Source organism: Macaca mulatta, chromosome 1, assembly GCF_049350105.2.
Source record: "Macaca mulatta isolate MMU2019108-1 chromosome 1, T2T-MMU8v2.0, whole genome shotgun sequence".
In the NCBI taxonomy this organism is placed as follows: domain Eukaryota; kingdom Metazoa; phylum Chordata; class Mammalia; order Primates; family Cercopithecidae; genus Macaca; species Macaca mulatta.
In genome coordinates this window covers 201,546,813-201,563,889 of record NC_133406.1, presented here as the reverse complement: position 1 = coordinate 201,563,889, position 17,077 = coordinate 201,546,813, and the positions used below count along the sequence as shown (strand labels likewise).

General features: G+C 42.8%; 1 protein-coding gene across 8 annotated transcripts in view; it reads left to right on the top strand.

The window, feature by feature from the left end:
- The window catches only part of MACF1 (microtubule actin crosslinking factor 1), a 384,222-nt gene that overhangs the window by 123,824 nt on the left and 243,321 nt on the right, over nt 1–17,077 (top strand). For all 8 annotated transcript variants that reach the window (XM_077962816.1, XM_077962815.1, XM_077962806.1 and 5 more), the window contains exon 2: nt 4,391–4,452. In XM_077962816.1, coding sequence (XP_077818942.1) covers nt 4,391–4,452 — 62 coding nt within the window. The remainder of the gene's footprint in view (nt 1–4,390; nt 4,453–17,077) is intronic.

The following is a 17,077-nucleotide window of genomic DNA, read 5'->3' as shown; positions in this document are numbered from 1 at the left end:
CCCATCTGGAGTGCAATGGCACAGTCATAACTTGCTGCAGCCTCAAACTCCCAGGCTCAAGTGATCCTTCTGCCTCGGCCTCCCAAAGTGCTAGGATTACAGGCATAAGCCAGCTTGCCTGGCAGGGTTTTGAGGTTTTTGTATATTGAACTGGATTCTTGTAGGTAACTCAGTTCTGATTTCATTTTGTGTGTTTCTGTAGCCAGTCTTCTAATCATACTTGGCCAATTAAGAGCACTCTCTGGTGGTTTTATGTTTGAGGTCTTACTATGTAGAGCTTTAGGTGTTGCAAGTTGTGGGAAATACAAAAATGTAAATCATGGTCTCTTCGAGGAGTTAATGATCTCACTGGTAATGTAAGAATAAGCATATTAAAAGTTCAGAACACTATATAATTATTTAAGTGCTGATTGAGTGATTAGCCCAGTAAGTAACATGGATATTTGGAGGACACAGAGACTATTGAGAACTGGAGTTGTCAGAAAAGGCAGCCAGAATTTTTCTTAAACACAAATCTGAGCATGTCATTCTCCAGTTCAAAATCTTTCAGTGCTTCCCCTTACCTATAGGATAAAGTTCAGGTTCCTTAAGCTTGTCATGAAAGGTCATGATTTTGCTCATACCATCCTATCTTGCCACTACCTAGTTGTCTTTCAACTATTCCTAATTCTGTGCAGTTCTTCGAACATAAGCTTTTTCTTGTCTCCATGAATTTGCATTAGCTATAACTTTATGTAGCGACTTTGTTCCTTCCCTTCTCTTTCTGGCTTATACTCATCTTTTAAGGTTAGATAGAGTCACTCCTCTTGGAAACTTCATTAAGTCCCCCATATTTCCTGTCCCTACCAAGGTATGCTTAACCTCTTATGTTCATGAGCACTCTGTGCTTACCTGTTATAGCACTTATCAAACTGCTTTGAAGTTATTTCTCTTATTTAAAGAATAAATGAGGCCAGGTGCCTGTAATCCCAGCATTTTGGGAGGTCAACGTGGGTGGATCACCTGAGGTCAGGAGTTTGAGACCAGCCTGGCCCATATGGTGAAACCCCGTCTCTACTAAAAATACAAAAATTAGCTTGATGTGGTGGTGGGCACCTGTAATCCCAGCTACTCTGGAGGCTGAGGCAGGAGAATCGCTGAAACCCAGGAGGCAGAGTTGCATTGAGCCCAGATCGCACCATTGCACTCCAGCCTGGGTGACAAGAGCAAAACTCTGTCTCAAAAACAAGCAAAAAAAGAATACATGAGTGAATGAATGAGGTGGATTTTAAAGAATAAATACCATTTGGAGAGATGAAGAGAAGTAGCCTGCCATGAAGGGAAAATAAGTAGTATGAGCAAAGTGTCAGTGATTTCGATGAGACTATAGTTGGAAGCTGATTCTGATTCAGTCTGCAGATGACACGGGCTTGGAAAGGATGATGATGTTGGATAACTAAATCAGCATCTAAAAATATCAAAATATGTTGGAATGACAGTGGTCAAATCCAATAAGAATCCTGGCTTCAAATACTTTCAAGACTCCATCAGTTGAAAGATGGATTAAACTTTTAAGTCTAATAATAATACTTTTTTTTTTTTTGAGATAGAGTCTCGCCCTGTTGCCAAGCTGGAGTGCAATGGCACGGTCTCAGCTCCCTGCAACCTCCGCCTCCCGGGTTCAAGCTGTTCTCCTGCCTCAGCCTCCCGAGTAGCTGGGATTACAGGCATGCGCCACCATGCCCGGCTAATTTTGTGGTTTTAGCAGAGACGGGGTTTCACTATGTTGGTCAGGCTGGTCTTGAACTTCCAACCTCAGGTGATCTGCCTGCCTCAGCCTCCCAAAGTGCTGGGATTACAGGCATGAGCCACTGCACCTGGCCTAATAATAATACATCTGACAGTCCCAAATGAGAGTCAATAGGCAGAAGTTATAAGGAAAGCAGATTATGACATTTTATAGAATTATTACATTGGTACATTGTCTTTCTTCCTCTGTTAGTGAATTCTCTGTTACCCTAAATTTTAAACATCAAGAATATCGTAGATTTATGGGAGAGCTGTAGAGACCTTTCAACGTGAACTTATGATTCTTTGTTGTCAAAGGGATTTGTGTGTCAGCAAAGAATTAGACTATATAATTTCTAAGGTCCATTCCTTAGTGCTGTAGTTCATAGTAGGAAGAAAATTGTTTCTTGCAAAGCAAGAAAGGATTCAAGGCTGAAAATAAGGATATGAAGATAAAAACAGAGGCCAAGATAAGAAGTGCTTATTGAATGGCTATAAACTCAGGAAAAATAAGTAGATAAATATATTCACCTGGCATGTAGAACGAGCATTGACATTGTTTGGAATGGCAGTATGTTGGCTTTTCCTAGGGGATCAATAAGAAGAAAATAACTGGGCATTGGGGAGAGAGAACCTGGCTGAAGCTTGTATGAATTACTAGTGAACCAGATTTATATACCTCTGCAACTTTTTATTTTATTTTATTTTATTTTTTTGAGACGGAGTCTCTCTCTGTCGCCCAGGCTGGAGTGCAGTGGCGCGATCTCGGCTCACTGCAAGCTCCGCCTCCCGGGTTCACGCCATTCTCCTGCCTCAGCCTCCCAAGTAGCTGGGACTATAGGCGCCCGCCACCTCGCCCGGCTATTTTTTTTTGTATTTTTTAGTAGAGACGGGGTTTCACTGTGTTAGCCAGGATGATCTCGATCTCCTGACCTCGTGATCCGCCCGTCTCGGCCTCCCAAAGTGCTGGGATTACAGGCTTGAGCCACCGCGCCCGGCCACCTCTGCAACCTTCTTCTGAAATGTTCTCTGTCTTGGAAAAGATATGGAAGAGTCAAGCAGCGGGCAATGGTGGTAATTTAGGTTTGCAGATTGTCATGGTGAATGTAGTAGTAGGTGGTTAGGCAGGGAGAGTCTCTGGGGTATTAGTGAGGGAAGCTTTGAATTGCATAACCATGTTGTCTAGCATGGACTGGGATTATTTTAAATGTCCTTTTTCTTTTTATGAGACTGTGTCTTACTCTGTCACCCAGGCTGGAGTGCAGTGGTGTGATCACGGCTCACTGCAACCTCCGCCTCCCAGGTTCGAGCGATCCTCCCACCCTCTCACCTCAGCCTCCTGAGTAGCTGGGACTACAGGTGCACACCACCAACTGGCCAATTTTTGTATTTTTAGCAGAGGTAGGGTTTTACCATGTTGGCCAGGCTGGTCTCCAACTCCTGAGCTCTAGTGATCCACTGGCCTCAGCCTCCCAAACTGCTGGGATTACAAGGCGTGAACACCATGCCCAGCTGTAGATGTCCTTAATGAGTAGGGTAAAATAAGAATGGAGTGATTGAAGGTTTAGAATGATTAGGAGAGGGTGTGAGAGACTGATAATGGTAAGTGCTAAATAGGTACGTTTGGGGAAGGAATAAGGCCCAAAATGTGGCAGTGTGGTGGCTGGACATGAATTGGAGATGAGTGCCCGTGGAGCCAAGTAGGCACAGATGCATTGTCACATATGTCTTCACGTATATGTAGAGAGGATAAATGAACCAAGTCATCAGGGAAGGCTAAGGTAGATTTGCCATGTGGAAGGGGCTAGGCTGCGGGGCATGGTCCATGACAGTGAGGATGATTTGAACAAGATGTTATAGGGGATGGTGTGGGCTTTCAAAAATAGAAAAGGACCAGGACTGATGGCTCAGTGGTCTAGAAATGGCTCTGGGGAATTGGCAAGAGTCGGAGAAAGTAAGTCCTTTACAGGATAAGGCCTCTGTGGAGCAGTCATTGTCAAGCATTGATAGTCATGTTTCTGTTAAAGAGGTAAAAAAAATGGAGAAAGAAAGGGAGTTTGCTACTATGACAGGAAAAGGGAGAGAGGGAAGAGATGTTCCGTGGGAGTAAACTGGGCAGCTTTGAGAGTTTGAGTGTTTTGATAATGGCTGGTAAAGAAATTGGAATGAAGAAATTACTGGGGTAGGGGAGGGAGGGAGTTGCGCATTACTCAGGCAGATCAGCACATGAAGAGTGAAATTTAACCACTGCAATATGTGTGTCCCAAATGTCAAGGCCACCCCATCTGTTGGTGGTATCATGGCTTTGGCTTTTTGAAGCTTGTTGTGAGAGAAGTGGGGAATCACTCTGTCCCCTGCTCTGCTCAAATTATCATGCTAAGGAGACTTTGCCATGGTATGATTTTTGAGGCACATGATGATTCTGTCTAATTTGTAAAGTGACAACGTGATCAGGACCAAAGAGGAAGTTCAGCTAGGCCAAACCTTCCTAAGAAGAAGTCACTGTCCCACAGTTATGTGGGTAAGTTGTTCTAGAGAAACATAGGTGTGGGCAGGGCTGCAGTGTGGGAACCTGTTACCTGGGTAGCACTAAGCCAGTGCCTTCTCTGTGTTTTCTTTACAGATGAACGGGACCGGGTTCAGAAGAAAACATTCACCAAGTGGGTCAACAAGCACTTAATGAAGGTAAGACCCCTTCATATATATGCTGCCCCAGCACCTCTCACTGCTTTCATCTGGATCGACTGTCATTCCGTCTTTCAGATGGTTTAGATTGCTTGCTGTGTGCTCGAGTCTATGAAGATACACATGTGACTTTTCTTTTCTCTTTCCTTTTTTAATAGAGAAGGGGTCTTGCCATGTTGCTCAGGCTGTTCTCAAACTCCTGGGCTCAAGCAATCCTACTGTCTCAGCCTCCAAGTTCTGGGATTACGGGCATGAGCCACCATGCCCAGCTTTTTGAAAACTAACATAGTCATAATAGCATGGAAACTTGTATTAATCTGCTTCTTGATGAAGACAGTATTACCTACCATTACATCAGGAGGCAGAGGTTGAGGATACCATGGGATGATTTAAAAAATTCAAAGAACAGTTTACTCCTAGCTTTATACATTACTTTATAAGCCTGTTTCTTTTTTATTTCATTTATTAATTTATTTTTTAAATAGAGACAGGGTCTCACTATGTTGCCCAGTCTGGTATCAAACTCCTGTGCTAAAGTGCTCCTCCTACCTTGGCCTCCTAAAGTGTTAGGATTACAGGCGTGAGCCACTTCGCCCAGTGTATTTTTATGTTTTAATCTGAATACTATGGAAGGATGATAGAGGGGGATTTTGTCTCTTTCTCTTAAAGTGCATGAAGCTTAAATGTTTAACTTGATGAATTTTTACATGAATTTTACCACCAGATAGTCTAAAATACAGAATATTTCTAGAATGGTTAGGGCTGGGTGAAGATTATTATTATCATTACTATTATTATTTTAAATAGAGGAGAAACCAAAACAGAGGCATGTTAAGACTCACCTAAGGATAATAATAATATAATAATTATAATTATATATTAGATATATAAATAAATATCATAATAATATATTATTATTATTATTTTAAATAGAAGAGAAACCAAAACAGAGGCATGTTAAGACTCACCTAAAGATAAAACAGTATGACTATTGTGGCAGTTAGGATCTGAAAACGCAAGTTTTTGAATTATAATAATAATTAGTGCTTCTCTGGGAAAGGTCACCAGTGATCCCTTAATTGCCCTATCCAGTAGCCTAGTTTTTTCTTCCTCTTATTTGATTTCTCTGTAGCATTTGATACTGTTGTCTACTCCTTAAAATCCTCTCTTACATTGACTTCTAGAACATTGCTTTTTCCTGAATTACCTCTTGCCTCTACGAATGCCTTTTTTTCTACCTGTTTCATTGACTTTTCTTCCTCTGTCTGACTCTTCCATGTTGGTGTTCCCCAGGATCCTAACCTTGGCCATTTTTTGGTTTTGTCTCTGTATTCTTTTTGGGCAGTCTCATCCATTGTAGCCACTGGGATTGTTTTGTTGCATGGAATGGAAAGAAACACAAGTAGAAATGGATATGGGATGATCTCACAGAATCTGGTGTCTAGATGCAGCTGGGCTTTATGAAACCTAAACAGTTATCCGAAAACTACTCTTGCTCTTTTTTTTTTTTTTTTTTTTGAGACAGAGTCTTACCCTGTTGCCCAGGCTGGAGTACAGTGGCAAGATCGGAGATCACTGTAGTCCTCCTGGGCTCGAGTGATTCTCCCACCTCATCCTCCCGAGTAGCTGGAACTATAGGCATGCACTACCACACCTGGCTAATTTTTAAAATTTTTTGTAGAGATGGGTTCTTACTGTGCTGCCCAGGTCTTTCTTGTGTTTGTTTGTTTGTTTGTTTTTTAAGATGGAATTTCACTCTTGTTGCCCAGGCTGGAGTGCAATGGCACAATCTCAGCTCACCACAACCTCCGCCTCCCGGGTTCAAGCAATTCTCCTGCCTCAGCCTCCTGAGTAGCTGGGATTACAGGCATGAGCCACCACGCCCGGCTAATTTTGTATTTTTAGTAGAGATGGGGTTTCTCCATGTTGGTCAGACTGGTCTCGAACTCCCAACCTCAGGTGATCCGCCCACCTCAGCCTCCCAAAGTGCTGAGATCATAGGCGTGAGCCACCGTGCCTGACCAACCCAGGTCTTTCTTGTTTATGGGGCCTTGTGTTCTTTCATTTTACTTCTGTGTACCTCCTATATTCATTTCTCTGCTTTTCTCTTACTGCTATGAGTGAGCCATGGCGGCTGTGCCTCAAACAGTGATGTAAACCCCTGAGGCCACATGATTCTGAATGCACAAACACAGAAAGTCTGATGGGCTGAGGTCTTCTTTTCCTCCATGGGCCGATTGTCCATCTGTAGTTCAGTAAACCGTGGGTAAGGAGGTGGTTACATAAATCATACATGGCTTCTTAGGACCACTTGTTTAATGAGTACTGCAGGTGAGCATGATTTTCACACTACAAAATCTGAATAAGGAGGCAATGATAGAGCCTTTTCTTGGATTCTTGCCTGAGCCAAAGGCGTGTGTCATGGTATATTTTACACGTTCATCTGTATGTTACCTAGCCATAGCTTTTATTGAACACACCCTAAATTGTTAAATATTTTCACTCATGTAGCTAGTTGTCCAAGTTAGGAACCTATTTGATTCAGTACTGCCCATAATCTCTCCCTTGTTACCAAGTCCAGTCAATCACTTGCAGCTCAGAAAGACTGCATGCATCTGTCTTCTCTTCTCCATATCGCTGCTTTTGTTCAGGGCCTTTGTGTCTGTTGCCTTGACCATTATAATAGTTTCCTAATAAAGTTTTCTATTATAACAATGGTAGTAATAGTATCTTGAAGACTTCCTGTAAATCAGACATATTCTCTATGTTTGTGTGTGACAGGGTTTGCTCTGTTACCAGGCTAGAGTGTAGTGGTACAATCATAGCTCACTACAGCCTCCAACTCCTGGGCTCAAGTGATCCTCCCACCACAGCCTCCCAAATAGCTCGGTTTATAGGCACGTGCCACTGTGCCTGGCTAATTTGTGTATGTGTGTTTGTAGAGATGGGGTCTTGGTATGTTGCCCAGGCTTGTCTTGTACTTCTGACCTCAAGCAATCCTCCTGCCTTGGCCTCCCAGTGTCTTGGCATTACAGTCATGAGCCACCATGTCTAGTCTAAATTGGACATTCTATATACTAAGTCCTTTACATGGATTATTTCATTTAATCCTTCAGTGATCTTATGCTGTGGATTCTGTTAATGTCCCCATTTTATAAATTACTTAGAGAGGGTAAGTAATTAGTTCAAGGTCATGCTGCTAGAAAAAGGCAGAACTGAAATTTTAAAATTCAGGCAACCTAAAGTCTAGAAACCATGCTCTTAACCCATGCAGAACTGGCTCTGGTTGCTGCCTACCTTTCCAGGCTCATAGCACCAAGTTTCCCTCATACCTTGAGCTCTTGCTGAACTGTGTGCCATGCTATTTTATGACTCTGTATCTTTGTTCATTCTACTCCCTGTGCTTGGAATACCTTTCCCAAGTTTGTTCTGCCTGGATAACACCAACTTAACACCTCTTCAATAAGTATTTTCCTGACTCTCTGATGTGGAACTGACTACCCTTTCTTTGTGCCCCTGACTGTACTCCTTATGTGCTTTTGTTAAAGCATCCAGAGTGTTTATATACATGGTGTATCTTTCAGCTATATCACCACTTGAGGGCAAATATTGTGTCTTACTATTTATAGTGTTAGGACAAAGAAGAAAGAGAGAGAAGTAAGGAGAAAAAGAAATTATAATTTCCTTTTTTTTTTTTTTGAGATGGAGTCTTGCTCTGTCGTCCGGCTGGAGTGCAGTGGCGCGATCTCAGCTCACTGCAACCTCCGCCTCCTGGGTTCAAGCAACTCTCCTGCCTCAGCCTCCCAAGTAGCTGGAACTACAGGCGTGTGCCACCAAAACCTGGCTAATTTTTGTATTTTTAGTAGAGACAGGGTTTCACCATATTGGCCAGGCTGCTCTCCTGGCCTTGTGATCTGCCTGCCTCAGCCTTCCAAAGTCATGAGATTACAGGCGTGAGCCACCGCATCCAACCGTGATTTCCTTTTGTAAATTTCTTCTATGGCTACTAGTTGCCTCCAGAGTTTGATGTCACCTAATTCTGTCATGACATAGAGCACTTTGCAGCATTTCCAACCCACCTGTCCAGCTTCATTTGTAAGCACTCTGTTTTTTGTATCGCGCTGTAGCCACATGAGACAACTCACTGCTCCCTAAACACTGTGTACTTTCACACCTCCTTGCTTATTTATTTCTCTCCCTAGAATGCACGTCCCAGCCTCCTCTGCCTGGTCATCACCCACTTCACCTTCTAGGCCCAGCTCCAGTGTCACCTTCCTGAGATTCTGACCTCTGTTCCTCAGATTAAATCAATTGCAACTCCATCTCTATATCAGACTGCCTTGAAGAGATGCCTGTGTGTTCACTCACCGGTGTTCTCTGTTACAGTACTCATTGAGGACTGGGATTGTAGTATGCTACTTTCTCTGTTAAGTGCTGCACATAGCACATGAGAAGTATCCAATAAGTACTTATTACCTTGAGTAACTAATATTTCAATAGTGTTTATAGCTTCTGAAGCACATTCTTACCTGTCTTAATCCTTATAGTAACCTTGAAGTAAGTAAAGGTGTTTTATCCTCTCAATTTTAACAGCTAGGGAAAAATGAGAATTAGAGGAGTGAAGTGACTTTGCCAAAATGATACAGCTAGTGAGGGATGGAGCTAAGGATCAGTTAATCATGAGTCTTCTGATCAAAATTACTTGTTCTTTCTGCTAACTATGCTGGCAGCTGATTCTTTCATACCTTGTCTCTAACAGTTGGAGGAACTGAATCAATCCTGCCTTGAGCTTGTCCCCTGAACTTTGTAGTTGAATTCCAGTGCTCTGGCTCCTTGCTGCCTGTTTGTAGCTGATGCTGCCTGTTGGACCTCTGCCTCAGTGCTGTGTGATGACAGGAGGCTCAGGGAGGGAGAAGCTAGAGGAACACATCATAGCATTGTTAGAAACTGGAGGCCAGCCAAAGCTTTACTTAAATCCTTGGCTATTTTTCATCTCTTCTCAGGCCCCCAGCCTTACAGTTTCAACAACATTTGCTTATCTTGGGATATTTCAGAGAGAGATGCACTGCTATTCAGAGTTATTGCTCTAAATTGGAATTATTTGAATTTTGGGCTGAGAATTAGGGATTGAGATTTGTTTTTTGCAACTCAAGCATCCTTTGCTTTGCTCCCCAAGTACACCCCAGATTAATGTCATCTTCGGCAGGTAGACCAACGTAAGGACAAAACCAACCAGGTGGCCTGGCATGGTGGTTCATGCCTGTAATCCCACCACTCTGGGAGACTGAGGGGGATGGATCACTTGAGGTCAGGAGTTCAAGACCAGCCAGGCCAACATGGTAAAACCCCATCTCTACTAAAAATACAAAAATTAGCTGGGTGTGGTGGCTGGCGCCTGTAATCCCAGCTATTTTGGGAGGCTGAGGCAGGAGAGTCGATTGAACCCGGGAGGTGGAGGTTGCAGTGAGCTGAGATTGTGCCACTGCACTCCAGCATGGGTGACAGAGCAAGACTCTGTCTCAAATAAATAAATAAATAAAACCACAAACCAGGTCTCCCAACTTCTAGATTTAGTTGATCTTGAAATCTCTTGGATTCCCTGGTAACCTTTTGGGAAACAGCTTACTTTGGGATAAGCAAATTAATTATTCCTTATTGAGAACACTTCTGATCCAATCTTAAAAGAGATTTGTTAAAGATGTAAGCATCTGAAATAACCTAATTTAGAATGTAAACATACATATATAAGAGTTCTGCTTATATACCAGAACCATCAAAAAGAGAAATCTAGGTTTCTAAATGAGGTCTTATTTAAATTACCTATGCTGTATCTCTGGGTGCTGGTAGCTGATGAAGTATATTCCCCTAAAGAGAACATGAAAGTATGTATGAGCTCCTTAGGAGGGAGAAAAATGCTTTTCTGGTCAGTTCCTGTTGACTTCAGGGGTTAGTAGTTACAAAGGAAAAGCCCAATATTTAATCTAGCAGATAGAGCAGTTCTTTCCATTTTTGTATACGCAATCTAGAAGCCCCTGGCTTTCCTGGAATTTTAGATAAAATTTCCGTATATACCAGCAAACGTTTTCAAATTTTTAGTGACGCTAACAACCCTTCCCTTCTTCCTTCCCTCCTTCCTTCCTTCCTTCCCTCCTTCCTTCCTTCCTTCCTTCCTTCCTTCCTTCCTTCCTTCCTTCCTTCCTTCCTTCCCTCCCTCCCTACCTCCCTCCCTCCCTCCTTCCTTCCTTCCTTCCTTCCTTCCTTCCTTCCATCTGTCCATCCGTTGGTCCATCCGTCTTTCTTTCTGTCTTTCTGTTTCAAGAGACAAGGTCTCCCTATGTTCCCTAGGCTGGTCTCAAACTCCTGTGCTCAAGGAATCTTCCTGCTTTGGCCTCCCCAAGTGCTAGGATTACAGGCGTGAGCCACCACACCTGGCCCACTTAAAATTTCTCTATTTCTGTTTGAGACTCTCTAGTTGAATACAGGGTAGCACTGATTCCAGGTATTCTCTCCTATACAGCCTCTGTTTTGGCCACATGAGTCAATTCACTGACTCCCTAATCACTGGGTGGAACTTCATACCTTTTTGCTTATTCATGTCTGTGGGAAATATCAGAATGAGACTGGCAGTGTAGTTTAAGAAATTGACAAAGTGTAGTGCTGGTTAGATGCTGAGGAAAGGAGTGTTGCCTTTGTTGCCTATGTGTGACTATATGATAGTGGTTTGTGGCTGTCTTTGCCTGGACCTGATTTTTTTAGGGCTTAATTTCACTCTAAATGCTTGTCAGGCCTACATTTGGGCCTACATTTGGACTTGGGCTTTACTCTGGATTTTCTATTCCCTATGCTTAAGTGCCTGCCTATGAAAGTAAAGCTACCTTTTGTGGACTTTAATTTATTTTTTTGAGACGGAGTTTTGCTCTTTGCCCAGGCTGGCGTGCAATGGCGCGATCTTGGCTCACTGCAACTTCTGCCACCCGGGTTCAAGCGATTCTCCTGCCTCAGCCTCCCAAGTAGCTGGGATTACAGGCATGTACCACCACGCCTGGCTAATTTTGTATTTTTAGTAGAGATGGGGTTTCTTCATGTTGGTCAGGCTGGTCTTGAATTCCTGACCTCAGGTGATCCGCCCACCTTGGCCTCCCAAAGTGCTGGGATTACAGGCATGAACCACCACGCCCAGCCTGTGGATTTTAGAATCATCTACATTCTTAGAGAAGCTGTTAATCCGGGTTGACCAGTACCACTGTTAGATTCCTCACAATTTAGGGAATTCTCAAAACAGAGATACAATAAAAATTCTTACAGGCAAAGAACCTCACACTTTGTTCCCTCCCACCCCCGCTCTCAAACAGGGATTCCCAGCTGCTACTTTTATTCCCTGCATTTAAGCATAGTTCTTTCCAGAGTAAAGAAGTCTAGGACAACTATAATCTTTTTTTTTTTTAGTGTTGGGCTTTTCCTTGAAGGCAGATTTGGCCAATGAATCAATACGGGTTTCAGTTTTTACAGTTTGGAGATTTGCCATTCAGAAATCTATCTGAAATTACTAGGCTCACTTTCCCTTTCCCTGTATCTTTTAATAAGTGTAGGAGAGAGTAAATAACATGCTTTTCTCTTTAAAACTTTCTCCTCTGACCTATATATTGCTCTTCAACATAGTCTGAGTCAAGGAAATTGGGCTGCTTACATTTCCTTTTAATTGTTTAGAGGAAAGGTTTCTAGATCAAGTTTTCGGCAGGTGTCAATACTATGAGGCCAGGCGCAGTGGCTCACACCTGTAATATCAGCACTTTGGGAGGCCAAGGTGGGTGGATCACTTGACATCAGGTGTTCGAGACCAGCCTTACCGACATGGTGAAACCCCGTCTCTACTAAAAATGCAAAAATTAGCTGGGTGTGGTGACGCATGCCTGTAATACCAGCTATTTGGGAGGCTGAGGCAAGAGAATCGCTTGAACCCGGGAGGCAGAGGTTTTAGTGAGCTGAGATCACACCACTGTACTCCAGCCTGGGTGACAGAGCGAGGCTCCATCTCAAAAAAAAAAAAAAAAAAAAAAAGGATACTATGTGACAACCCTTGGTCTTTTTTGTGTATGTATGGATGTATGGTGGGGAGGAGGGTAGTCTTATTATTTAAAATTGTTGATAATCTGTCATTTTGACCCTCCAGGCATCATAGAAGCCTTGTTAGGGGAGTCAGGGGACAATGTTCTAGGCTCAGCTCTGATACTTTCCAGCTAAATGATCTTACACAAGTTATTTAGCTTCTCTAGGCAATGGTTTTCTCATCTGTAAACTAAAGGTATTAGAGTTAAGTAATCTTTAAAGTCCCTTTGAGCTCAGATTAGGATTCCAAGCACTGAAGTGTAATTTATTCCCTTTGTTAAAGCCACTCAGAAATTGAGGAAAGCTGTTTATTTTTTCGTAGCTTTAAGTTAATCTTTAAAAAATGGAGGCCGGGTACAGTGACTCATGCCTGTAATCCCAGCACTTTGGGAGGCTGAGGTGGGTGGATCACTTGAGGCAAGGAGTTCAAGACCAGCCTGGCCAACATGGCGAAACCTTGTCTTTATTAAAGATACAAAAAAATTAGCTGGGCATAGCGGCGTGAGCCTTTAGTCCCAGCTACTCGGGAGGCTGAGGCAGGAGATTCACTTGAACCCAGGAGGCAGATATTGTAGTGAGCTGATATTGCACCACTGCACACCAGCCTGAGCAACAGAGTGAGACTCTGTCTCAAAAAAAAAAAAAAAAAAAACAGACAGCAGAGCCCTCCTTGGCTTATTAATGCTTGGGCATTGGGCAGGATTGGACTTGGTCTCTCAAAATCTAATTATTCACTAATTTTAAGAAATCACTTTATGGCTGGGTGTGATGGATCAAGCCTGTAATCCCAGCACTTCAGGAGGCTGAGGCTGGCAGCTTGAGGCCAGGAGTTTGAGACTAGCTTGGGCAACATGGCAAAACCCCATCTCTATAAAGAATAGAAAAAACTAACCAGGCATGGTTGTGTGTGCCTTGGGAGACTGAGGTGAGAGGATCACCTGAGCCCAGGAAGTCGAGGCTACAGTGAACTGTGATCGTGCCACTGCACGGGCGATGGAAGTGAGACCCTATCTCCAAAAAAAAAAAAAAGAAACAAACAAACAAAAAAAAAACTTTATGGCCAGGGACAGTGGCCCACACCTGTAATCCCAACACCTTGGGAGGCTGAGGTGAGAGGATCTCTTGAGGCCAGGAGTTTGAGACCAGCCTGGGTAATGTACTGAGACACCATCTTGCCCCCACAACCCCTGTCTCTATGAACATTCATTTACAAGTTTTTGTCTGGACATATATTTTCAGTTCTCTTTAATTACATACCTAGGTGCACAACTGGTGGATCGTATGGTAACTTGTGTTTAACATGTTAGTAACCATCACATTATCTTCTAAAGCAAGTGCACCGTTTTACATCCACACCAGCAGTGGATGAGGGTTCTAGTTTCTCTGCATTTTTGCTAAGGCTTATTATCTGTCTTTTATAGTATAGACATCCTAGAGAGCGTGAATCACTGCAGTTTTGATTTATATTTTCCTTATGACTAATGATGTTGAACATCTTTTCAGGTGTTTATTAGCCATTTATGTATCTTCGTTGGAGACATTTACTAATTTTTACAATGATTTTCTCAGAGTGTGCAAACAGGCAAGGTCCTGAATAATTGCAGTTTTTTACTCATTTATTGACAGAACATTATAATTATTTGTTAGAAAGAAGCATCCATATGGATGATTCTTGAACAATCTTGCTTCAGTTGGGTGCTTTTAAAACTTTTTCTTTTTTTGAGACAGGATCTCACTCTGTTGCAGTGGTGTGATAATAGTTCCCTGCAGCTTCAGTCAGCTGGGCTCAAGCAACCCTCCCACCTCAGACTCCTGAATAGCTGGGACTATAGGCATGCACCACCACACCTGGCTAACTTTTAAAATTTTTTGTTGAGATGGAGTCTCACTGTGTTGCCCCAACTGGTCTCAAACTCCTGGGCTCAAATAATCTTCCCAAAGTGCTCAATAACATGCTTGAGCCACCGTACCTGGCCTTCTGAAATTTTGTTGCTTAGTTCACTGGTCATTTTCCTAAGAGATTTGTGGAAAACTTCACAGGCAAACTAGTATGAGCAGAAGAGATGAGGATTTTAGGATGAGATAGATCTGGATTTGATCAGCCTGGCAATTTAGTAGATGTGTGATTGGGGGATGTTAATTGAGCCCTCCAAATCCTATCTCTGTGTCCAAAAAATTCCTGACACAGAAGCACCCAGTAAATGTTAGCTAATTCTTTACCCTTCTTTAGGTAGAGCTGTGTCTAGTATGCTTTAGAAACAAACTGTTGTTTTCTGTTGTTGACAATTTTCCAGGCAAGGGAAAAAAAAATCTCTTTGCATTCTCCTCTCCCATTACCTCTCTCTGTATCTCTTCAATAGTTCTATTTATTTTTTATTAAAAACTTTTTTTGCAGGGGACAGAGTCTCACTCTGTTGCCCAGGGAAGAGTGCAGTGGCACAATCTCGGCTCACTGCAACCTCTCCCTCCTGAGTTCAAGCAGTTCTCCTGTCTCAGCCTCCTGAGTAGCTAGAATGTAAGGAGTGCCTCACCATACCCGGCTAAGTTTTGTATTTTTATTTATTTATTTTTTGAGATGGAGTCGTGCACTGTAGCCCAAATTGGAGCGCAGTGTCATGATCTCGGCTCGATGCAACCTCTGCCTCCCAGGTTCAAGTGATTTTCCTGTCTTAGCCTCCTAAGTAGCTGGGATTACAGGTGCCCACCACCACACCCAGCTAATTTTTTGTATTTTTAGTAGAGACAGGGTTTCACTATGTTGGCCAGGCCGATCTCCAACTCTTGACCTCATGATCTACCCACCTTGGCCGCCCAAAGTGCTAGGAGTACAGATGTGAGCCACCACACCCGGCCAATTTTTTTTTTTTTTTTTGAGACCGAGTCTCTGTTGCCCAGGCTGAAGTGCAGTGGCGCCATCTTGGCTCACTGCCACCTGCGCATCCTGGGTTCAAGTGAATTCTCCTACCTCAGCCTCCCCAATAGCTAGGATTATAGGCGCATGCCACCACGCCCAGCTAATTTTTGTATTTTTAGTAGAGACAAGGTTTTGCTGTATTCACCAGGCTGGTCTCAAACTCCTGACCTCAGGTGATCCATCTGCCTCCGCTTCCCAAAGTGCTGGAATTACAGGCGTGAGCCACCACATCCTGCCAATTTTTGTATTTTTAGTAGAGAGGGAGTTTCACCATGTTGGTCAGGGTGGTCTCCAACTCCTGATCTCAGGTGATCTACCTGCCTCGACCTCCCAAAGTGATGGGATTACAGGGATGAGCCACTGTGCCTGGCCAATAGTTTTATTTTTATAGTTATTTGGTTACTGTAGTCAAACAAAGATTGAGAAGGCATAATAAGCTAGTTCTTATCTAAATTTCTTATAATATATACAAGTTTTGCTATCACAGGTATAACACATAATCAGAATTTTGAGAGACATTAGGGCCTTAGTGTGAAATTAACTTTACATTTTAAGTTGCCTCCTTTGTCTTTTCAGTACTCTGTGGTGTTTAATATCTGTTGATAAGATGACCTCACTTGGTCCTCAAGACCAACCGCAATTTGTTTATTATTATTATTATTATTTTTGAGTTGCAGTCTTGCTCTGTTGCCCAGGCTGGAATGCAGTGGTGCGATCCTGGCTCGCTGCAACCTCCGCCTGTGCGATTCTCATGCCTCAGCCTCCTGAGTAGCTGGGACTCCAGGCATGTGCCACCATGCACAACTTTTTTGTATTTTTAGTGGAGACGGGGTTTTGTCATGTTGGCCAGGCTTGTCTCAAACTCCCAACCTCAGGTAATCTCCCAGCCTCGGCCTCCCAAATTGCTGGTATTACAGGTGTGAGCCACTGCGCCTAGCAACCACAATTTATTTAAATATTTATTCAGGCTGGGAGTGGTAGCTCACGCCTGTAATCCCAACACTTTGGGAGGCTGAAGTGGGAGGACTGTTTGTGGCCAGGAGTTTGAGACCAGCCTGGGCAACATGGCAAGACTGTGTCTCAATCAGTCAATCAATATTTATTCATTTATTTATTTATTCGTTCAATGTCCTCACCTGATTTTTATTCCCTATGTTCAGATCTTATCTATCAAAAATAAATCCCTCATTTAACTTAGTTGTCCCTTCTCTTCTTAAGCCTTAATGTCAAGTATGTAATATTTTCTGACTTTTTAAAAAGCCTACCATTAATTTTAATCTGATTTTCACTCTACTACTCTCTTGAGAAATAGTCTCACAAAAGCACTTTATTTGTAGGAAAGTTAAAAAACTTTCTTAGTCCTTATCCTCGTTGACTTCTGCTGTAGTATTTGATACCAGTGATCATTCCTATCTTGATTACACTTCTTACATTTTTGCTTACCTCTTTCACTGTTACTGTTTTGTCTTTTTCTTCTGTCCTTTGTTGATTGCTTTTCCATCTCCTGCCTTCTAATTTTGGCTATTCCCTAAGGCTCAGTCCTTAGCACTCTGCTCTTCTGTCTTACTCCTAATCCAGAAAGCCCGTTTCCCGTGTCTTTAGCTA